This window comes from Glycine soja, chromosome 1, assembly GCF_004193775.1.
Source record: "Glycine soja cultivar W05 chromosome 1, ASM419377v2, whole genome shotgun sequence".
NCBI lineage: Eukaryota > Viridiplantae > Streptophyta > Magnoliopsida > Fabales > Fabaceae > Glycine > Glycine soja.
Window position 1 is genome coordinate 33,939,166 of NC_041002.1, and position 25,136 is coordinate 33,964,301.

At 32.1% G+C, this 25,136-nt stretch overlaps 1 protein-coding gene across 1 annotated transcript; it reads left to right on the forward strand.

Annotated features, from left to right (window-relative positions):
- The first annotated feature begins 20,274 nt into the window (after nt 1-20,274).
- LOC114425063 lies at nt 20,275-22,278 on the forward strand. The gene has a single exon (XM_028391847.1). The coding sequence runs from the start codon at nt 20,275-20,277 to the stop codon at nt 22,276-22,278; it is 2,004 nt and encodes a 667-aa protein (XP_028247648.1).
- Nucleotides 22,279-25,136: the final 2,858 nt, after the last annotated feature.

Here is a 25,136-nt window from a genome sequence, read left to right on the forward strand (position 1 = left end):
TGAACCTTACTTTGAGCTTAATTGATGTATTCTTTTTTAATTCCCTAACCTTGAAATTTATATGTTTATATATCCACTACTACCCTTAACTTAAAGGATAGGAGAGCATAGATCTAGGACTTGGGAAATGTTTTAAGTTTGGAGTGGCAAAGCACCACTCAAAGGGAACAAAATCAAGGGTACCAACAAGCTATCACGTGAACAAAGGTTGAAAGTATTGAAAAGGAAAAATCTGAAAAAACAGAAAAATAAAGAAAAATAAGAGAGAAACAAAGTAAAGAAAAAGTCAAAAATTGAGGACAAAGCAAAATATGTATGAAATTGAAATTCTGGGGTACCAAGGATTGTAGGAAGTGAATGAAAATCCAATGAATAGACTAAATGTTTTCCTTCCTTTGAGTTACTTTTGAATATCTAGAAAAACCAATCTTCCTTGTTAGCCAAGCCCCATTACAAGCCAAGAAAGTCTTTAGTAATCTTTGCATGCATTTGATTTGTTGATTAACTTGAGATGAAAGTCAAAGTTGAACTGTGGTGTCTTAAGTGTTGAATTGAGTGAAACTCTTACCCAAAGCTAAGTCAAAAGCTTAAGAATGAAACACTTATTGTAAGGACAAGTTGCTATGCTATTAAATTTGATTGTCATTCTTGTTCCATATTTCTAACCTTGCATTTGATTTGGTTGAGCTAAAATGTTGAATGTGGAAACCATACTTGTAGAAGCAAGATATTTTGATGTTTTGATGACGCCAAAGGATCAAGTGCTTCTCAAGTTTTATTCAAGACAAGAATCCAAGAAAATCAAGATATATGATCAAGTTGATCTCTAGAATCTTAGGAAGAAGTTTCCAAATTGAAAAAGCAAAAGGTTTGGCCAAAGAATTTTATCTAAATCATTTTAAATTGAGATTTACTCTCTGGTAATCGATTACCAGAGGATGTAATCGATTACCAGTGGCCAATATGCTTTCTGAAAAGGTTTTAAATGGTTTTAAATATTTTAGAAAACATGTAATTGATTACACATGGCTTGTAATCGATTACCAGAGGTTTGGAAAGTTTTAAAACAACCATAAGAAATTTAAATTTAAATTTCAAAGTTATGTAATCGATTACAGTAAGTTGGTAATCGATTACCAGTGTTTAAATATTCAAATTTCAAATGAGAAGAGTCATAACTCTTCAGAAGTAACTGTGTAATCGATTACACCATTATTGTAATTGATTACCAGTGAGGATTTTCGAATATAAGTCCCAACAGTCATATATTTTCAAATGTTTTTGAATGGCCATCAAAGGCCTATATATAAGTGACTTGGGATACGAAAAATCTTGAAAGTTTTTATTGCCCAAAAAGTCTTATCCTCTCGAAAGATTAAGAGAGTTTTTCAGAACAAAAAGTCTTATCCTCTCAAAAAGCAAAATCATTTTATCCTCTTAAGAATTCCTTGGCCAACACACTTGCAATTCAATAAGGAATTAATTGAGTGCTCAATTGTACAATCTATCTCTTTCAAGAGAGATAAAGAGATAGATTTCTTCTTCTCTTCTTCTTACATCTGAAAAGGGATTAAGAGACTGAGGGTCTCTTGTTGTAAAGGATTCCTGAATACAAGGGAAGGGTTGTCCCTGTGTGGTTCAGACTTTGTAAAAGGAGTTTTACAAAGAGAGTGAAAAATCTCAAGTGGGTTGCTTGAGGATTGGACGTAGGCACGGGAAGTGGCCAAACCAGTATAGATTGCAGACTTTGGTGAAACCTATGCTCTGGTAGCTAGATTAGAAGTTGTGATATTGTTGCTTGCATTTGCTTGTATTATGGACTTTAAATTGTACCAAATGGATGTGAAGAGTGTTTTCTAAATAGATACATTTAAGAGGAAATCTATGTTTCTCAAACTCCCAATTTTGAGGATAATAAAAATCTTACTCATGTGTATAAGCTTAAGAACGCTGACAAGCACCAAGACAATGGTATGAGACTTACAAACTTTCTCCTTGATAAAAAATTGGAAAGAGAACAAGTTGACAAGATGTTTTTCATTAAGAAATCCTTTCATGACATCTTGCTTGTGTAGGTTTATGTAGATGACATCATATTTGGCTCTACTAATAAATCTCTTTCTGAAGATTTTGCGCATAAGATGTAAGGGGAGTTTGAAATCTCAATGATGGGAGAAATGAACTATTTCCTTGGTCTACAAGTGAAGCAAATGAACCATGGAACTTTTCTCCATCAAACCAAGTATTGCAAGGAAATTTTGAAGAAGTTTTATATGGATAAAAGGAAGGAGGCTGCAACTCCTATGGCTACAAATCGCTACCTTAGTATGGATGAAAAAGGGAAACTAATTGACCAAACAAAGTACAGAGGTATCATTGCTTCTTTACTCTATTTGACTGCTAGTAGACCTAACATTATGTTTAGTATTTGCATGTGTGCTCGCTATCAATCATGTCCTAAAGAGTCACATTTCTCAGCAATTAAGAGAGTTATGAAGTATCTTAGAGGAACCTTAGATGTTGGCTTGTGGTACCCTAAAGGTGTTGAGATCTCTCTAGGGGGATACTTCGATTTTGACTTTGGAGAATGCAAACTAGATAGGAAGAGTACAAGTGATATTTGTCACTTATTAGGATGACATGGCCTAGTATCTTGGAATAGCATGAAGCAAGCATGTGTTGCTTTATCTATGACTGAGGCTAAGTACATTGTTGCATGGAGTTATTGTGCACAGATTTTGTGGCCTAAACAACAACTTTCTGATTTTAGATTGAATTTAGAACACATTTCTTTAAGATGAAATAACACTAGTGCCATTATTCTCGCCAAAAATCCTATCATGCATTCTAGGACAAAACATACAGAGTTTAGGCATCATTTCATTAGGGATCATATTCACAAGGGTGATTGTGATATAGAGTTTGTTGATATAGATTCACGACTAGCTGATATCATCATTAAACCTTTAGCAAGGGATAGGTTCTTCCACTTTCATAATGAACTTGGCATTCTAAGTAAGTCTAATCTAACTTAAGCCAATTAGGGAGAACTCATTCATATAGTTATGCATTTATCTTTAGTTAGCTTGTTTGTTTGTACATGTGTTTTGTATTCTTTAACATTTAACATTCATAAAAACCATTTTAGCATGTTTAATTCTGGAAAATTTTGATTTAGCATGCATGATAATTGATTAGCATATCCTGCAACCAATTACCAACTTGGGCAGTCAATTATTTCAATGAAGACAGAAAGCCTTACTCTCTATCTGAACCTATATCGATTACCACCTTAGGCAATCGATTACCAAGCATTTGAAACATTTTTAGTAACTCAAAATATGTTTCCCTTATCCTTTTAAAGCTTGCCCAGACCTAGAAACCCCTCACATTCTATCTCAGACCTCTTTTTGAAACTTAAAAGAGTATCCTTGTTAGCCTTTCAACCTTCTAAACACCTAAAACTCTATTTCTACCTTCATCCTCAACATCCATCAATGGCAGAGAAGAAGAATAAGAGGATAAAGAGCATTGGGCACAGACCCACAACCCCCAAAATGAAGAAGGAGAAGGTACCAACAAAAGGTGGTCCCTCAAGCAGAGGAAAATGGATTGCATGTTCTCCCTTACCTCCTACTACTCTAAAGGCAACTCCTTGGTTTTTTGAAGAACACTGAGTCTTCATACAAGTTTAGCTATGCGAAAATAGAGATGATTCAACTGAAGTATGTCATTTTAGCGTGGCTCAGGAGTGAAGGCTTTGTATTTCCTGAGTTGATTGAGTATCATGGGTTGAAGAAGCTGGTGGATATGAAGGGCACCTACAATACTGACCTAGTAAAAAAATTTATACCACAACTCATACTGATGATGATATTGGGTTTTCGTGTGCTGAGGTGAAAGGGAAACAAATTGTGATGACACTAGAGGTTTGGTTAGACATCGTTGGGTTATTGTTAGAAGGTGTTATGATGAACCAACTAGGTCTCAAGGAATTGGATTTGTTTTCAACAACATCGGGAAGTACAAGTCGACGATGAAGAATCCTTCTACCAATGTTGTTGTTGTTGCAAAAGCAAAGGGAAAAGAATGTTTTGGTACTGGACCGCTAATGCTCGAGCACAGGCTTTTGGCCTATGTGGTTGCTTGGATTATTACTCCAAGGGGGAGCGATCATGCTTAGTTGATTGAGGAGGATCTTCTCCTTATCAGTCTTATGCAAGGGAAGTTGAAGATCAACTGGGTCAACATTATTGTTGATATCATGTTGAAGACAAAAAGGATTCGCTCTTTGAAGTGTCCTTATGTTGTTCTAATCTCCAGGATTCTTGATTATTTTGGTGTTGATACTCAAGAGGAAGTCATTGGTTTTCTTTAGGAAAAATTTTAACTGAAGACCAAAGGCTTGAAGCGGATAGGGTACATCGAGTCTCAAGAAGCAGGGATTGCATGGATTGAGAAGAGCAGAGAGGATCAAACAAAACAAGAAGAAGCAGAAGAGAATCACATTAGCCCCTTTGAGCAGATGATGCTAGCAAAGATGAATGAGCTCATGAAAGTGCACAAAGAAGACTATGCTAAGCTTAAGGAGTGTTTTAAGTCTATCTCAGAAAGGACGGATGGTATGGGAGCACCACATGTGGATGATATCTGATTCTTCGCTATCCTTTAGGATCCCTTTCGAGTCTTAAGATAGTTAGCCTCACAGCTCATAAGCATATAGTCTAGGCTTGACTTTTGTTCTATGTTTGTTTTTATATTTTGTCCATGTTATCCTATGTTTTACTAATCAACTGTAATTTTGATTTAATTAATGATATGAGATCTTTCTTTTCTTTGTTTTGTGTGTTTGGAATTGTTATTGTTTGTATTCTTTATGATACACACTCTTTTTGGCTTTGTGATGCCAAAAGGGGGAGAAAGATTTTGATGTTCTTTGAGAAAGATTGATGACTCTACCAAATAAACTTTAATTGAAAAGATGCTACTAACATGTTTGTGAAGCATGTTGTAGAACAAGTATTATGAAAGGAAAACATCAATACGAATTGTATGGATTTGGCATTATCAAAATCAAAACTGGGAAAATTGTTATATCAAAGCTTGAATCCCTTAGTTTTTAGTTTTGGTTTGATAATTTTGCAATACCTAACACTTTTAATAGATGAGGCAATTGTATTGAATGTTTTAGACTAGGCATGTGTGTGATATAGTCTTAGTCTTTCTCATGCTTAGTGATTGATTAAATATGAAGTGTATGAAGTATTGTTATTCTTTAATTTCTTTTAAGAACTTACTTCTACTTGAAATTTAGCTAGCAACATCAAATTAATAGACTGCCCAAGCCAGTTTCAAAAGAAGAAAGGATCTACAGCTTAGGATAATCGATTACCACATTTGATAATCAATTATCCAGCTCCTGGAAACAAAGGAAAGCTCTTTGTGTGATTCTATAATCAATTGTCACACATGATAATCAATTATCCAGTTAGCACATAAGGAACAAAAATTCTTAGACTGAAACGAATTAATCGATTACCCTTTTCTGATAATCGATTAACCACTTTCTCGAAATGCAGAACAAAGGGCATTTTGATGAATTAACCGATTACCTGATTTTATAATTGATTAGATCTGTTTTAATTATCAAAATTTATAAATACCTATGTGTTTTCTTTAAGAGAGACTCTTGATTCATTCAGTTCTGGAGAAAAACATTTCAAGGGAGTCTTCTAAAAGAATATCACTGCAATTAGTCTGAAGATTGATGTTGATCAAAGAATCATTCATTTTACCATCATGAATTGATCATCTTGTGAAGAAATATTGAAGATTAAAGGTCTACACATTTTGGGCATATTCAATCTTTTATCTTTTATTCTTTTAGATTGTGGTTCTTGGTTAGGGTTACTAGGGATGTTAGAGAATTGATAAAGTTTCAATTTTGGATCTTTTCTTGTAGAGTTCAAGAGAAAGATTTGATTTCTATAAAAGAATTGTGTGTGCATAGTATTTGTACTTGTGTTCTCTATATAGTGGAAGTTCTAAGAAGACTTAGAACAACTAGATGTAGGTCCAGATTGGACTGAACCAGTATAAACTCTTGTGTAATTCTCTTATTCTCTATAACTCTCAATTTTGTAATCATCTTGGTAGTGGAATTGATCTCAAGGGCCATCAGAATAGTTTTGTTTTCTAAAGATCTTTTGAAGAAACGTTGATTGGTTTAAAGGGGTTTTTTAATAGGTGTTAAGAATGAATTGGTAAAGATTTTGAAAGAATCTATTCAACCCCCCTTCTAGATTCTTGACTTGATCCAACATAAGATGCAATCTTTCTCTTACACCACAGCTTTAAACCACCCATACCACCCAAACCCCAAAAACTAACAGAAAATACATCAAAACCTTGAAATCGAACACTTTTATGAAGCTTCTAAAAGTGTTCATCGAGGAAAACAAAAATCAAGGATGAGAGGGGAAAGAGGAGGGTCTCTTACCACTGAAATCAACCTAAAACGCAAAGGAATCACAACTACAAGGTCCCTTGAGCAAGGAGAATCAAAAGCTCAAGCTCTCCAATGGAGATTTTTTAATAGATAGGAAGAAGAGATCAAAATAGGAATGTCTAGAGTTTGTTTAGACTTACAAGGGTTTGTGAGAAGTTTGTTACTCTCTCACTTCCTTCTCGTCACACCACATGCTTCACTAAACTCACCCACCCCTTTTCATGACTCAAGGCCCATCCACTTAAGTCCAAACACTCTAAAACTTACTATTTACACTTAAAATAAGGTTTTCACATACGTAATCATAAACAGATATATCCACCACAAACTTTCACCTCATAATTAATTAACTAATTATAGGAACTTAAATTAAATGTAATTACTTTTGCAATCTAATTAAAATACTTCATCAAGTATCATGAAAATTACAGTGTTACAATAGATATTGGATCCATTCCAGCCGTGCCCTTCTACATTGCATTAACATTTTTTGTTTTGGGAAGGGGATTAAGTAACTATTATGTTTATTGATGACTGCCTATTTTCAGCTGATGTAAGAATGGTTGAAGCATTATTCTACTCTCCCTATTCAGATCCTTGACGACTATGTGGAAGGAAATTGGGAATCTTGTAACTTAACAAAGTAGGGATTTATTGTGAGTTGGAAAGCCAATGTACAACCCTCTATTGAGTTAATAGATGGACATACAGATTGAATTGATTAACCTTATTCATTACTAAAGATAGGATAGCCAAATCCGTTGTGGTAGATTTGCGTGGGAAGCAAGATGAGCCGAAACACCAGGAAACTTTGCCAACCATTAAGAAGGACATACCCAATTTTGAAGCTCAAGATCCTTTGGAAGAAATCAACTTGGCATAGAAAAGGATGTAAGAATGACTAAAATTAGTGGTATATTATTCGAAAAAGATAAACTTCAACTAATAAAGTTGATAACAGTATAAAGATTGCTTTACATGGGATTATCATGAAATGCCAAGTTTATCAAGGGATTTTGTAGAGACTAGACTACCTATTAAGGAAGGATTTCAACCACATCGACACCCCCCTAGATGTTGTAATCCTCAACTAATGCCTCAAACTAAGGCAGAAATAGAGAGGATGTTGGGGGTAGGATTCATCTGAACAACTAGATATACTGAGTAGTTGTCCAACAACGTCTATGATTAAGAAGAATGGGCAAGTTTAGGTATGTACAGATTTCAAAGATTTAAATTTGACCACACCTAAAGATGAGTATGTGATGCCTATTATGGATTTGCTAGTCGATGTTGAGGCTAAATATGGAGTACCTACCTTTATGGATGGATATTCAGGTCACAATCAAATCTTCATGGCTATTGAAGATGTTCACAAAATGACATTTCATTGCCCAAGTTCCTTTTGGCAATGATGTTTAAGTTGAAAAATGTTAGGGCTATTTACCAAAGAGCCATGAACCTTGTAGAAGCAAGCTTCATGATGAATCAAGATTGATTCAAGGAGTTTTGATGATAACAAAAATGATGACAAAAAGCTCAAAAGTCAAGATCACTTCATGATAACAAAGATGATGACATTCAAGAATGAGTTCAAGATTGAGTCAAGAACACTTCAATAATCAAGATCAAGATTCAAGACTCAAAGATTCAAGAATCAAGAGAAGACTTAATCAAGATAAGTATTAAAAAGTTTTTCAAAACATTGAGTAGCACAAGAAGTTTTCACAAAATCATTACCAAAGAGTTTTACTCTCTGGTAATCGATTACCAAATTATAGTAATCGATTACCAGTGGTTTTAAAACGTTAAGATTTTCAAAATTCAAAATGAAGAGTCACATCTGTTGATGTGTAATCGATTACACCTTTATGGTAATCGATTACTAGTGACTGTTTTCGAAAAATTCATTTCCAAAAGTCACATTTCTTCAAGTGACTTGTTTCTGAAGATTCTTTCAAAAGTCATATCTTTTTAAGTGATTAGTTTTAAAGGAATTGTCAAGAGTTACAAGTTTTGACTTGAGTCATCAAGAAACTATAAATATGTGACCTTGGCATGAAACATAATAACAATCTCATTCATATCCATCATCTCTTTCAATCATTCTATCTTTCAATCTATCTTTCAAAATCTTCTTTCATTTCTTTCAGAACTTTCTGGTTTCATCTTCTCTTCATCTTTCTAAAAGTTTTTGTTCAAAACTTTCTCTTCCAAGAAAAGTTCTTTGTTCAAAAACTTGTGCTATTCATCTTCTTCATTCCCTTCTCCCTTTGCCAAAAAGAATTCGCCAAGGACTAACCACCTGAATTCTTTTTGTGTCTCTCTTCTCCCTTTTCCAAAAGAACAAATGACTAATCGCCTGAATTCTTTTGTGTCTCCCTTCTCCCTTGTCAAAGAATTCAATAAGACACGGTCTGAGAATTCTTTTGATTCTTCCCTTTCCCATAAACAAAAGATTTCAAAGGACTAACCGCCTGAGAATTCTTTTGTTTCCCCCTTCACAAAGTTTCGAAGGACTAACCGCCTGAGAACTTTGTCTTAACACATTGGAGGATACATCCTTTGTGGTACAAGTAGAGGGTACATCTACTTGGCTTGTTGACTGAGAACAAGAAAGGGTACATCTCTTGTGGATCAGTTCTAGTGGAGGATACATCCACTAGGTTGTTCAAAGAGAACAAGAGAGGGTACATTCCTTGTGGATCTTTGCTTGTAAAAGGATTTTTACAAGGTTGAAAAGAAATCTCAAGGACCGCAAGTCGCTTGGGGACAGGATGTAGGCACGGGTTGTTGTCGAACCAATATAAAAACTCTTGTGTGTTTGTCTCCTTCTTCCTTACTCTTTTAATTTCCACTGTGCACTTTAATTCCCGCTTTTACTTTTGGTTATGTTTCTTTTTTGTTCTTTATTTTCTTAACATTATAATAAAAGCCTAAGAAGGGTAATTTTTAATTAGTAAAGGTCTAGTAATAATTAATTCAACCCCCCTTCTTAATTATTCCGAGGCCACTTGATCCAACAAACCTTATATTTCATGATGCTATTGACAAGAACATGGAAGTGTACATTGTCGATGTAGTTGTCTAGTTAACCGACATGAACCAACACTTAGGCGATTTGGAACAAGCTTTGTAGAAGATGAGGTTCCATGACTTGAAAATGAGTTCAGGTAAATGTGCTTTCGGGGTATTGACTAGTAATTTTTTGGGTTCTTGGTTGACCAGCAAGGAATAGAGGTAGATATGAATGTAACTAAAGCAATGTTGGAAGGTAGACTTCTTTAGAATAATAGGGAATTACAAAGTCTTTTGGAAAAATCAATTTCGTAAGGAGGTTTATAGCTAATTCAACTGGAAAATGAAGTCATTTTCACCATTACTGAAGGTAAAAAATAATGAGAAGTTTACATGACGAGAAGAGAAATGACAAGCATTTGAGCAAATTGAACAAGTGTTAGCCACACCTCCGGTATTGGTACCACCACTCCTAGAAAGCCTTTAAAGCTATACATATCGGTTGCTAAAGAGTCAATCGGATGCTAAATGTAGGACTAAAAGAGCCATAAATTATTTAAGCCGGTTATTGCATGAGGTCAAATCTAGATATAGTCCTATTGAGAAATTATGTTTATCTTTATTTCACGCTTGTACAAAATTGGAATACTATTTACTGCCTAATAAATTACTACTTTTGTGCAAATTTGATATTGTCAAATATTTGTTGAATAGACTGGTGATACAAGGACGTTAAATGAAATCGGCAATTAAGTTAAATGCATATGTGTTGGCATATGTCCCTTTAGTTACCTAAAAGACAAGCTTTAGTTGATTTCATAACCTAACACCCATGCATTCATGTGAATGATACATCCGAATGGGCTAGCAATTATGTTGGTTGTAACTATGGATTTTAAGGTTTGATGGGTCATGTACACAAGATGGTGTTGGGATTGGTATAGGGATAATTGGTCCTACCAGCAAAGTGTGGACATATCTTAGACCAATAGACCCAAATTACTCGAATAATCAAGATGAGTATGAGGCGTTGATATTGGGTTTGAAAATCGTCTAGGGAAAATAACTAAAATGTGCTCAGATATACGGGGATTCACAGTTAGTTGTTCGACACATGAATGGTGAGTATAAGTGTAATACTGTTACACTGTTGGAATCCTATGAATCGCCCAAGCATTTGTTACAATGTTTTGCTGATGTCACAATAGAACATGTATATAGGGATGCTAATGATGAAACTAATAAGTTAGCACAACATGTTTCTGGTTACAAGAGGCTTAAAGGGGAAATGGCAGATTATCCTATTGAAGAGTTATGCATAATGAATGCCGAAAACCTCGACCCATGGTAACAAGAGCTTGTCGATTATTTGCAAAATCAATCTGGCAAAGTGGAATCCAAACTTAAACAAAAGTCATTGAAATATCTAATGTTAGGAGAGGAGTTATATAGAAGAAGTTTCAATGGAGTTATGTTGAAATGTGTCAGTCAAGTTGAATCAATGAGACTTATGGGGGAAGTCCATGAAGGAATGTATGGAACACTAGGTCTGGTCCCATGATGAAGTGGTTGTTAATTCGGCAAGGATATTACTAGCCAACGATCACTGTCGATTTTTATCATTATGTTAAGGGGTGTGAAGAATGTCAAAGTTTTGGTCCTTTACAAAGAAATCCAATTGAAGAGATGCATGTTGTGATCAAACCTTGGCCATTCAGAGGATGGGCTACGGATGTTATTGGAAAAATTCACCCAACATCGTCCAACAGACATGGTTTTATATTGGTGGCCACAAATTACTTTACAAAATAGGTAGAGCCTGAGCCTTTGGTGAATGTGACTCAAGAGGCAGTGATATGATTTATCAAGTATCACATCATATGTCGCTTCGGTATAACTGAGTCGATTACCAATGATCAAGGAACTATGTTTACCAAAGAAAAGGTGGCATCATTTTCTTCAACAATTTGGAATTAAGCTAGTTCATTCAACATCGTACTATGCACAAGCCGTTGGGAAAACCGAAGCCACCAAAAATATTCTCATCAATATAATAAAGAAGAATTTAGAAGATCATCCAAAGAAATGACATGAGACTTTACAAGAATCCTTGTGGGCTTGCCGAAATACCTAGTCTAAAGCAAATGGTTGCACACAATTTCAAAATCGTATCTAGTTTTACAACTTACCCCTAAATGAGAATTAATTCAAAAAGTATTTTCATTGGGTAATTTCAAAAATAAATTACCCCCAAATGATAAAAAAAGTGGACTATTTTTACCATTTTCACATTAACACACTAGTTCAAGTGACAAGATTCTTGTCATATATGTGGTCAAAATCGCACTAGCTATGTTGATGTCATCTAGACCATCTAAATAGAACTACCTAATTCAAGGTCACATGGTGGTTAGAAACAAACTTGCTAGTCACACAATATAGTTTGATGTTAATGAATTTTTTTTAAAGAAAAAAATGGGACAAACACCTTGTGGAATTAATGTCTCATGAGACTTGTTTGTTAGAGTAACATATTCTATGTGGCATGTCATGTATGAGTTAATCTTATTTTAAAAATAATATAATAAAGTCTTACACTTGATTAGGAAAGGTTTTAACCTCTTTAATCGGTCAAGTCTTAAACCCAACATGGCTTTAATAGTTCCAAAGGGTTATTGGTGTCATGTCGGACTTAAGAATTTACCACTTAAAGGGGCTAAAGCCTTGTTCATCAAAATGTAAAAGTTTTAAAAGTTTTTTATTATATTATTTTAATTATCTACTTTTTTAATTAGAAATGGGAATTGCTCCTACATGGCATGCCATGTATCATTTGATTCCAATGTACATCTTGACAACTTTGGACCAAAGGGCATAGTTAAAGCCATCTAACTTGGTACCAATCGAGGTCATTGTATTGTTAGTGATCAAGGATGATGGTAGGGTCTAGACCCAAGCCTTGGTGAAAGCCTCAATCACAATTTTGGCGAGAGTCAAAACAAGACAATTGGTGGGGTTGGGATTTCATTGGTGTTGGGATCAGTGCTGACATAACCCATGTTCAAAGCAAAGATGTCAAAGCTCAAAAAGAAGAATTTTAGACTATAACAACCTAAGACTGGCTCTGATACCATGTCAAAAATTCTCTTCCTCTTCTTTATTTCATTCATATGTTTGTACATTTTTACACAAATGTATAAAGAAAAAACAATAAATTTAATTTTTGGCATGATTACTGTGATTCATTTGTTGTCTCAAAGCTGTTAGTATATTGTTTGAAATCCTTGTTGACGTAGTCTAATTATCCAAATTTTTGTCTAAATTTTTCAATTGATTTAACCCATATTGGTAAAAATTACCTTGTTCGATTTGGTTTCTATTTCTACTTTGTGAAGTAATCGAATTTTGTATAGATAGACCATTATATGGTTGAAACAAGTCCATCCCTGTGCTTTGGGGTCTCTAATTAGGCATACCCCATGGATATCTCATATTGATATGACTCCCATTATTAGTCACATAGTCTCCTTGATATGAAAGCCCTATCCCCATCATGTTACTAAATGGAGGAATACTTTCCAACCTTGATAAAGATATTACATCAACATTTGAATAGATTGGTATAACAAGAATGCCCCTAGCATTCAATACTAGGGTAGAAGTTGTCACACTCGATATTGGCATCAAGGTTGTAGCATTCGATGCACTTGTTATAGGCGCAGTAGTTGCTACACTACTAACTTGCACCCCTATTATGCCCAATTTTCCATTGTTATTATTGTTACTCATTTATCAAATATTTATCGATCTATTCAAAATATATGATTCGCTGATACAATTCTACCACTTTTAATCTCATAAACTAGTTTATTTTGTGAAATGGCAACACTATCTCATCGGGCGTGCCAATTTGTTTATGGTGGAAATTTGATCAAGTAATCAAATGTAATTTATCATTGTTTCCACATTTGATTCTTATCAATCACAAACAACGTATTTTATTTAGTGTAAAAAAATCGCAATTGTAAGTTCTTTTTATTCAAAGCAGTAGTTGGTATCACTTTCAATTAAAGGAATTATGATATCAGTCAAAAACACATGTGATTTTCATATAATCATATAATATTGTATTGTCTTAAAAAATAGTCATTTTAATAATTAGACTTTGTAACAGAAATAGTTTTCAATGATCAATAAAATAACATATTATAGATTCAAAAGACATTTTTATCAATATCACCAAAGTATTTTTCTAGTAAGGTTATAATATTCAAAATAACATATTATGCTTTTTGAAACAATTAAGTATAATCAAATTTGATAAAAAAGTAAAGTTATAATATTCATAGATAAAAATATTAGTAAAGTAAAATGCTTTGAAAGTAAGTCCAATTGAAATGCAAACGAAGATAAACTGACAGAAAAATAATGTGCTTTCAAAATGAAAATTGAATTAAAATGCAAGACAATGTAAAAGTTGTAGAAAAGTAAAGAGCAACAAGTAAGTAAGAATGATTTTAGAGAAGAAATGAAGATTAGAAGGAGTTTAGATTTTGGAGAAGAAATATAGAAAGAAAGAATTGCATGAAACATAAATTGATTAAAGAGAATAAATGAAAAAAATTGTAGGAAATGCTAAAGATTTTGGAGTTTAGATACCCTCAGTACCAACGTGCAATCATGACAAGTCTAATATAGGAAATGTTAAAAGATGGGGCCATTAGCCCTAACACCAGTGCTTTTCACCCACATGCTTCTAATTAAGAAGAAAGATGGGACCTAGCGCTTTTGTATGGATTATAGGGCCTTAAATTCTATCATAGTTAAGGACCAATTTCCCATAACTTCAATGGATGAGCTCTTGGATGAGTTGCATGGCTCAGAAGTCTATTCCAAGCTTGATTTGAAATCAGGCTTCCATCAAATTTTACTTCACCCAGATGATGTTTTTAAGAACAACCTTCAAGCCGATTGATGGCCACTTTGTGTTCGTTGTAATGTCATTTGACTTGATGAATACTAGGGGTGGGTAAGCGGGCCAGTCCGCATAAACCCGCATTGGCAGCAGACCGAACCAGTCCACCCCGCTTCTTACACAGACCAAATAAATTTGTTCGCCCCGTGCCGCGGACCCCGCAGGTCAAACAGGCCGGTCCGCGGGCCTAGTTTTAAAAGAATTTCAATTTTAATAAAAATACAATACAATCAAATTAAGTTCAATACAGATGTAAATAAAATCTCAATAATTAGTCAATTACATCAATAAAATAAATAATGTCTTAACAAAAGAAAATTCAAGCAATAAATCTAAAATATGAAATTTAAACATCTCCAACAACAAATGATTCCATATTTGAAGTAGCTTGAGCCTTCTCCATCTCCACATTTAAGAGTACAACAACAATGAATCAACCCCAACAAAAATAGGATAAAAACAAATTCTAGAGAGAGAAGAGATGTACTTTGTGTTGTGGCGCGGTGGTGGGTCGAGGCTGTGTCGCTGTGGTGTGTTGCGTGACTGCGTGAGTGTGAGTCGCGTTTTGTTTTTCTTGTAAGGGAAAGAGTCGTATGACTTGCGTGAATGCGTGGTGGAGAAAAACCGTGAGGAGAAAAAGTATTATTAGCCTGCTATAATGATAACGGCTAAATATGATGTGAGCTATTTTTTATAATAAAAATATATTGAAATATCTTTAAAAATATTTATTTAACAATTATTTTTAACTTAAATGATAAGAATTTATATTTTTATTATTTATGGCTTGCAGATATGAAAAGGATAGATTAAAAGGAAAAAAAATCGAGAAAATATCAAAAAGGAAGATTTTTAGCATGTTATCACTTATCTTTTTTTTATCTTAATCTTTTGTTTTTGTTATCTTTTATTTTTCTTATCTTATCCTTTTTTATCTTTATCATCTTTTAATTTAAATCTTTTATTTTTATTTTTAAATCTTTATCTTATCTAATATATTTTTTTATCTGTTATTTTAATAGAAAAGTTTAAAGTGAAAAAGAGAAAATCAAACCTAATATAATTGGGTCAAGGTCACACAAATCAAACCTAATGCGGGTTACGGGCAACCCGCGGACTCCGCGGGCCAAACCCGCATAGTCAGCGGGTTAATTGAGGTGGGCTCAAAAATATGACATAACCATGGACCGCTTAAAAAAATTGGTCCGTAACCCGCGTGGACCACGGGCCCCGCGGGCCAGTCCATGGACCTGGACCCATTTACCCACCCCTAATGAACACCCCATCAACGCTTCAAGCCATAGTGAATGATATATTTCATCCATTTCTCTGCAAAATTATGCTAGTGTTTTTCGATGGCATTATAGCCCAGATACATCAACTAATTAGGATTATTTGCACCAAGTTTTGGAACTTTTACAATAAAGTGTGAATTCATAGTCACCAAAGGGGCTTACCTAAGGCATGTGATTTCCCCCTCGGGTGTAACCACTAATGTAACACTCCAAATTTTGAGTACTAGAAATATATTTTAAGAAAAATTCGTATTAGGACCCTTCTATATCAATTATGTACAATGGTGTGGTTATTATATTTGAACTACATCTATTCAGCTGTGGGATTTCGCCTAAAATTGTATTTTCTATTAGTCCTAGTGACACGTGTCAATAATTAACCTATCATTACTAAGCAAATATCCTAATTTGTTATCTTCTTCCCTAAATTTCTAGAGCTACTCCTGCTCCAAAGGAGATCTTAGTTGCTAGTATCAGCCATGGTCCTTCCTGTTGATACCTTATTCTTTATTGATACAATTTTGTTTTTTGGTTGGCAAAAAACAAAGAAAAAAAAACTTGGCCATGATTTCGCCTAATTTCAATAGTATTTGTAAATTTTTCAATTTACCAAAAAGAATGGATAAATAACAGTCGATTGGATGTCATATGGAGATTAATAAGAATCATGGTACCCTTGGATCACCTTATAATTTATCTCAAGGAGAAGGGTCACTCGTCAAGATGGAACAAATGTTGGTTACTGCAAGCAAAAGGGTAGCCAATTTAGAAATAAAAATGTATAAAATTAAATTACAATTACTAATACAGCTATTCTTATGAAAAAGAAGATAAAAAGGACAAAATATACATAAGATGGAAAAAAAAAGGATTTACTTAAAGAAAAGACAAGAAAAAGAGGATAGAAACTCTTACTAGCTAGCATTCTTGACATTGACACCAATAGTCAAAATGAGTAAATGTGATTATTTTGAAAAGAGTGGTTATCTTTTAAGGACTTGTTTGGTAGTCAAAATAAATTAGATGAGACTAGGATAAAAACAACATAGAATAAGAATAAAATAAGCTTTAATTTTATCAAATATTTAGTATGCACCATATAACAAATCAGATAACAAGAGGATATAATATAAATTGTTATATTCAAATGACAAAACTACTGTTTCATTAAAATTATGTATAGTTTTCTACAAGATTCACTTTTAATTTACCTTTTACTAGTTATGACAATCATAATTTTTTTAAATAATTTTAACTATAATCATACAAAATTATATTTTATTTATAAAGTTATTTTTCTTAAAATTATAAACAAAAATATATAATTATTTTTCAGATATTTATCTTTAAAAATATTTGAAAAATAATAATTACCATATCAAGATAACAAATGTACTAGATGAACAGGATGTGATAAGAGACATGATAATATTATCATATCATGTTAGTGTAACAAACAATAAATTACCAACAAAAAAATTATAATTAGTCTAAAGTATTCTAGACATCAAACGAGCTCTAAAATATTATAAAATAAAAAAGTGATTTTATAGGTATGGGAAGAGAAGGGGAGAAAGAAAACCTTTTTTTTTAAATGTAGTTGAAATGTTAAAATTTCAGTTGTTGTAAACACAGTCGAAGGAAGATTTTTTCTATATTATTTGCTAAAATTTATCAACAAGAGTGCCACACTAATTAAAAATACAAAAAACTAAATAACTATTAAACGAAATAAAACATTTTTTTAGAGAAATGGAATAAAACATTTAAAACACTATTAATCAGTAGCATTTATCTAGTATATATAATTGACATTATGTGATGAATACCTTACTTTAAGGCTCTATTGAATCAGTATAGATACCTTACTTCCACCTCAAAAAAAAAAACAAAAAAAAAATTAGCGTCTATACCTTACTTTCATGGTGGTTGATACCGGAATCACTATCGTTTATATAAAATTTATTGTTGGCAATTGGTTATATCATAATTCTTTTTTTGCAGCCAATTCCTTCCGTTTTGCCCTTTGCAGACATCAAAAGTTTAATTAATACCCCAGACAGGAAGTGAGGAACTGGAATGCTGCTGCTTCCAAGTAAGTTTTGCAATAAACAATCAAGTTTTACTTCTCAAATCATTTTCTTTTTGTCTCATTTACAAACCCTTGCTATGTAAATTACTTGTTTATGTAAAATTTTCATATTCTCTATAACTCTTGATTGTTTAATTTGAGGTTTATACTCTCAAACATTACGTTGAAATTTCTTTTTTTTTTTTTTTTTGCCTTGCCTAAACCACAACTGCATGCTCATAAATTAATCATGTTTAAATATGTAAATAGTCTCTATAAAATAAACAAATGTTCACCTTTTGTTTATAAAAAAATTGTCTAATTTTGGTCTCACAAATTTTTAAAATGTGCCATGTCTAGCTCCTATTCCAAAAAATGGGAATTTTTTTTTCAGAAATGACAAACTTCGTTACTCAAAATGCGAGACATTATCGTTTTATCAAAATGCTTAATTAAGTTTTTCATGAAATATAGATTGTTTTCTAATTATTATCTAATATTTTGTTTTTTCAACCAAATACCTAAAAAAAATTCAATTTCATTTTACGAATTGTCGTTAATTGTCTTCCGTTACGTGATGACGTGACAGATGAAGTGTCATGTCATCACACTTTGTCACAGACATCTCATTGTCACATCACCACCTTCATTGACGTGACACTGACGTGTTAGTGATTGGACGTGATGACTTGACACTCCGTCTACCACAATATTACTTAACGAAAGAGAATTAACGGTAGATAATAAAATGAAATTGAAAAATTTTTCAGGTAGGTATTTGACAGAAAAGGAATTTTTAGATAATAATCTGAAAATGACCTATCTTTTATATATGAAAAAACTTATTTAATTCAACTTGAAAAACAATTTTTTAGTTAACAAATGATAATGAGGAGTTTTATCAAAATAAATAATTTAATTTCAGATAAAATGATAAATTTTATTATTTTATTGAAAATAAAAATAAAAATTATAATCGTAAATTTAAGTTATGTTTAAAAATAAATATTATAAGTCAATAAGAAAAAATTGTTTCTCAAACACTTATATTTGATCAAATATTATTAAACTTGTCAAAAAAACTAAAAATTAATTAAAATAACTTGATGAGCATATATGTAATTTAATTTTATATATATTTAAGAAATTTTATCCTATTTATTTTTTTAAGATAATTCCTAATTTAAAATAAGAAATACATTTAATTAATAAGATATTTTTATTGGTAGGAATAAGAAAATAAAATTTGAAATTTACAATAACTCACATATCAATTTATCATGTTTAATTAACTGAACTAGATTAATAAGATAGTATTAAAGGTAAAATTAAAGAGTTAAGATACATACATTTAATATCTAGACAAAGCTAAAAGAGAACTCAACAAGATCAAATGCTGAGATATATACTTTGGGTCCAGTGAATAGTGAAGGAAGAGTGAAGAAAGGCATAACATGTTACATGTATACATTGACCATAGACCGCAAAACACCAATTATATATGATTTAAATAAGTTTTTCATACGTGAAAAAATATGTCATTTTCATATTACTACCTAAAAATTCATTTTTTTGTCAAATACCTACCTGAAAAAAAAATTAATTTCATTTTACCACCGGTCATTAATTCCCTTCTGTTAAGTGATGATATGGCAGACGGAGTGTCACATCATCATGCCCAATCACTGATACGTCAGTGGCACATCAGTTAAGGTGATGACGTGACAATGAGGTGTATGTGACAAGGCGTGATAATGTGATACTCCGTCAGACACGTTATCATTTAATAGAAAGCAACTGACGTCAGGTAGTAAAATGAAACTGAAATTTTTTTTCAGAAATTTTATTAAAAAAAGTAAATGTTAGATAATAATTTAAAAATAACTTATATTATAGGTATGAAAAATTTAATTAAGCCAAAATAATAAAATAAAAAAAGACTCCTAAAAGTTTCTATGTATATATATTCACTTTAATCCCAAAACCTAATTACTTAAAATCTTTTTATAGTTTAAAAGTATGTAAATATTGTCACTTAAGTCACACAACTTTTTAAATTTTAAACTAAAATGAATGAAAAACTATATTTTCAGATATTAAAATGACAACGATTAGCATTTTCATACAAGGAATTGAAATTTTTAAATATAAGGAATTAAAAGGAAACAACTTTTTAAGATTAAAAGTGAACATTTGTCTATTTGTATAAACTTACATATTTAATGCATTATTTATTTTCAAATTCACCTTTATATAATAAATAAAAAGTTACTCGATAATCTAAAGTTATTGTTTATCTCTACATGCCATGGTCGTCAGTTGTCGTGGATAATTTCTTATTTCAGTTATAGTGACTTATGTGTCCATAGAAGGACATAGAAGGCTAGATCAAGTGATCCCAGATTCGATGTTGGAATGGTGGGACAAATGGGAGCTACGAGGATTGATTTTGCTCAGCCTTGTCTCGCAAATTATATTAACACTATTGGGTGACCGTAGAAAACGTAAACCCAGTAAGTTGAGACGAGCACTTGTGTGGTCTTCCTACTTGCTAGCAGATAAGGTGGCAACTGTAGCAATGGGCGTCATCTCCAGCAATTTAGGAGAGTATTACAACAAGGGTGAACAACCAAAGAATGTTAATCCTCAGCTTCTTGCATTTTGGGCTCCTTTTTTTCTAATGCACCTTGGTGGTCCTGATACAATCACAGCCTATGCTTTAGAAGACAATGAGTTATGGCTAAGGCACTTTGTTGGTTTGTTGTCTCAAACGTCCCTGACTGTCTACGTAATTATTTTGTCTTGGAAAGGAGATTGGCTTTCACATCTTACCATTCCCATGTTAATTATTGGGATTATTAAGTATGGGGAAAGGACATGGTCTTTGTATCGAGCTAGTATCAAGCATCTTAGGGATTCTTTCCTTCGTTCAATAGATTCTTCTAGGAAGAGCGACCAATGGCAAGAATCAAGGGCTAGCTCTCTATGTGGTCGAATTCTCAATCGGGTCTTTCCAAAAAAGAGAAGAAAGAATGGGGGAGAAGATTTGACTCCGATTGGAGACCCAACGACTTTTCTTCGAGCCATTTGTATCTTCATAAGCCTCTTTGTTGATTTGGTCATGAACCCCTGGGACATTACTAAAGATAGAGAAGAAGTACTTGAAGATTTAAGTATGGACTTCACCGACTATTTTACCTTAGTGAATTTCGAACTTAAATTAATGTACGATGTGTTCTACACCAAGGCATTTGCAAATTATGGCGTCTTGGGTTTGGTGTCACGCTTGATCACTCTAACTACCACTATCGTTGTGCTTGTGTCATATCCTATTTTAAGTGAAAATGAGCACCTATTTGAGGATCACATCATCACATACCTCTTGCTAGTTGGAGCATTGATATCGGAAATATATGCCTTTATATTGGTTGCGTTCTCCAGATGGACATTCTACTACATTTCAATTAAAGGTCTATCGGCATTTTCTTTAATCCCAACGTTTATGCTGGATGTGATCATTAAGAAGAATGAAGAAGATAATTTTTCTTCGGTAATGGGACAGTCTAACTTGTTGAATTTGATTTGCAACAAAAATTTGAACATAAAGGGTAATTTCTTCCCGATGAACAAGTTAGAAGAACTCCCAAGTGTTAGCCATTGCTTAACCTCTAAACCGTTAGAAACAATGATCCTTCAACACTTGCAGGATAAATCCAAGAAAGGCCTGCAGTCAAATCCTTTAGGCGCCCCGGGATTTAGGAATCTTTTATTTGGGAAAAATGTTTCAATTTTCACAAGTGAGCTTGAATTTCATAGAACCATTATTACTTGGCACATTGCTACAAATCTGTTTTATTACTCTAACGAGGACTCGATGAGTTCTGTAGTGAATTCAAGGAAGAACTGCAAAGAGATGTCTGATTATATGTTTTACCTCTTGCTCAAGCAACGTCACATGTTGCCAGTAGGAGCAGCGTTGGTAACTCTTCAAGACACTGTCATTGATGCCGTGGAATATTTCAAACGCAAGAATGTTGTTCCGCGACAAGACAATTTACCTGAAACTTGTACGATATTACTTCAACATGACATAGCTACAACAGGAGATGATAAAGCCTCAAAGATGCAAAGTGCATCTGTTATGTTTCATGCTTGTAATGTAGCAAAAGAACTCATTGCTGCAGAAAATGGAATCCAAATGTGGAAATTTGTTGAAGAATTGTGGGTTGAGATTTTGTGCTATGCTGGTGCTCAATGTAGAGTAGATATGCATGCTCAACAACTTAGAAGAGGCCCTGAATTTCTCTCTAATGTCTGGCTCCTTCAAGCTCATCTTGGTTTGTTAGATCAATTTCAATTTGTAGGATCAATTTCAGATAACAGTGCTCACAGCCCTGAGGCAAATTTGTAAATGCTAGGCCCTGAATAAGGAAACCTTAATCCACCATGTAGGCTCAAACATTTTATGTCGTTATTTTTAATATCTTGTGTTCATGTATTGGACTGGACTGGGGTATTATGTTGACTCACCTACACTTTATTAAATTTGCATACATTACAATTAATTCTTTCAATAACCTTTAATTTCATATTATTCACCTAAAATAAATAATCATAGAAAGTCAAGAAAGATCATTTGTTCCCTGTTTGTATAGGTATCTGGTGGTACTATTCCTTCCTATCTTCATAAGTATTACTTCTTTTTTCTTACAGCAATTTTCATGTGTTACTATCACTACAATTTCATGCTATTACAATATGCCAATGCAAGCAAATTATTTAAAGCAAACCTTAGCAGTGATATCCAATAAAATAATCTCTTTATCTGGGACCAGAGGCTCATGTGGAACATAGCAATGTCAACCCATTAGTGTGCCAACAAATAACTAACACGCAGTGATTCAAGCACCATATCGTTGCAGGTTCGTTGGTTAAATAAATTGACTGCATAAAGAAATAAAAAAGTAACATAAGATAGACAAATTAAGGCCTCATTTGCCGTTATTTTTAAATAAACTAATGAATAATGATGTATATATTATTTAAAGGAAGCTTGAAGTATTACTAGGCGTTGAATCGAAATTCTAATTTGATAACATCGATTCTAATTTGATAACAGATTTGTTAAGAAAGTTGGAAGATATATTAGTTCTTTCATTGAAATTTTAATTTGACTATAATCAATGTGTATTTATCATGCTTGAATACTTTTTTAACGTTAGATCAAGATTTTAATTTCATAATAGTCATTGATTTGATTCACAATTCTTTTTATAGAAAAATGCTTAATAACCATTAGATTTGTTTTATTAATTTTCTAATAGTCATTTATTTGATTCAATGCAAAAAAATTTTAAAACAAAATATTTAAACATTTTAAAACCATTAGATTTTTTTTTGTCTATCTATCTAGTTTACAGGTAAAGGAGACTTGCACAATTGTGAGTCGTTATATTGGGATTTTATTTTAATAATAACCCTTGATTTGATTTAATCATACTTAAATGTTGATCAAAAGTTACAATTAACAATAGTTATTGATGAAATTTCATTATATTTGAATAAATGAAGGATTAAATTGATCAAATTAATGTTTTTTTAAAAAATTATTCTATTATTCATAAAAATTATATTACAATATATATTTATTAATGATTTTATTCATATGTAATTAAATTATATTTCAAATGATTTTATAAAAAATGTAATCAAATTTAAAATAATTTATAATTAAAGATATATATTATAAAGTAACTAACTTATTATTTAAAATAATTTATAAATAAGTATCAAATTTTAAATCATATTAGACATTAATTCACCAACGACTTTCAGAAAAAAAATGCAGAATAAATTTCTTTTTACTATCAACTTTGCCTAATCAGACTTGATGAATTTAATTATATTAAATTTTGTATTAATTAATGATATTAAAAATAAGACTTATTTTTATTTTACAATTAAAAATATATTTTATTAATATGTAATTAAATTATTTTATAGCAAATGTAATTAATTCTAAAATAATTTATAACTATGCATTAATGACTAACAAATATTAAATCATATATGTGACGTTAATATACTAATGTAGTATTAACTTACAATTTTAAAATTTTATTAAAAAACAAATTTACTGAATTGGCATCAAAATTTAATAAAAATGATTTCAAAAATGACATAAATAAGTAAATTAAAAAAGGAATTTGAAAAATTATAGGTTTATATATTAAGATTTTATTATCTTTTATAAAAATAAAGAAAACTAATAATAACTTTGATGCTATTTTTTTACTGCAACTTTGATAACTATAATGATTGCGGTTCAGGCAAAAAGTTTATGAGAAATTTATTAGACCTATGAAAAGTTTATGAGCAATTTATTGGTCGGGAACAACTACTAAGAAAACGCTCATCTCCATAATTTCTCATTCGTTCTTCTTTTCTTTGATCTTCTGTATTCTTTCATTCTTAAAACAAATGTCCATTAAGATAAATGCACCTTATTAATTGATTGCTTCAGGTTCATTTTTTTATATTCAGACGGGTTTTCATTTTCTTATTAATAGGAATTAATATATCATAACGCTCAAATAATAATAATAATCATAAACTCAAATAATTACTTACTGCTTGAACTTTATAAATACTCCCAAACAAGTTATTAATAGAATTTAGTTTCTAACAGATTTTCAATACACATGTGATAGCTTTTTATTCTTTTGACAGAACACCTGAGTTAATAAATAATGACGCAAGAACAATGGCTACTTTCAACAATGATTAAGAAGAACTACTTACAACAATGATCAAGAAACAATAGTTCCAACTAATGAGACATAAAATTTACCAAGAAGAAGAAGAAGATTAAAGTATGGTGTATATAGCAATTTTCAATGCACCTTGAAACTACAATTATGAAATATAACCTTTATGTTTTATACTTCATTCTTTTATGCTGCAATCGCACGAAGAAAAGTCACAAGCAAAAAAGATCTTTTACAAGTTGAAAATAGGTATAGCAATAAAATCCGTACTCGTGGGTATCCGTCTAAACCCGTATCGATTTTGACGAGAAATATCCAAGTTAACCGAGTACAGGTTTGGGAATTATCCGATTTTTTTAATCAGGATCGAGGTCAAGGATGAGGATGTCACTACCCGTTCCATACCTATTCTCGTATTCGTCCCGATAATGAAATTATTAAAATTTTATTAATTACTTGTTAATTCTTTTTATAATTTTTACATAATTTAAAATTCTTTTTT

Excerpts from the sequence above, each read along its gene's own strand:
- LOC114425063 (XM_028391847.1), top strand. The coding sequence starts at position 20,275 with ATGTTGGAATGGTGGGACAAATGGGAGCTACGAGGATTGATTTTGCTC.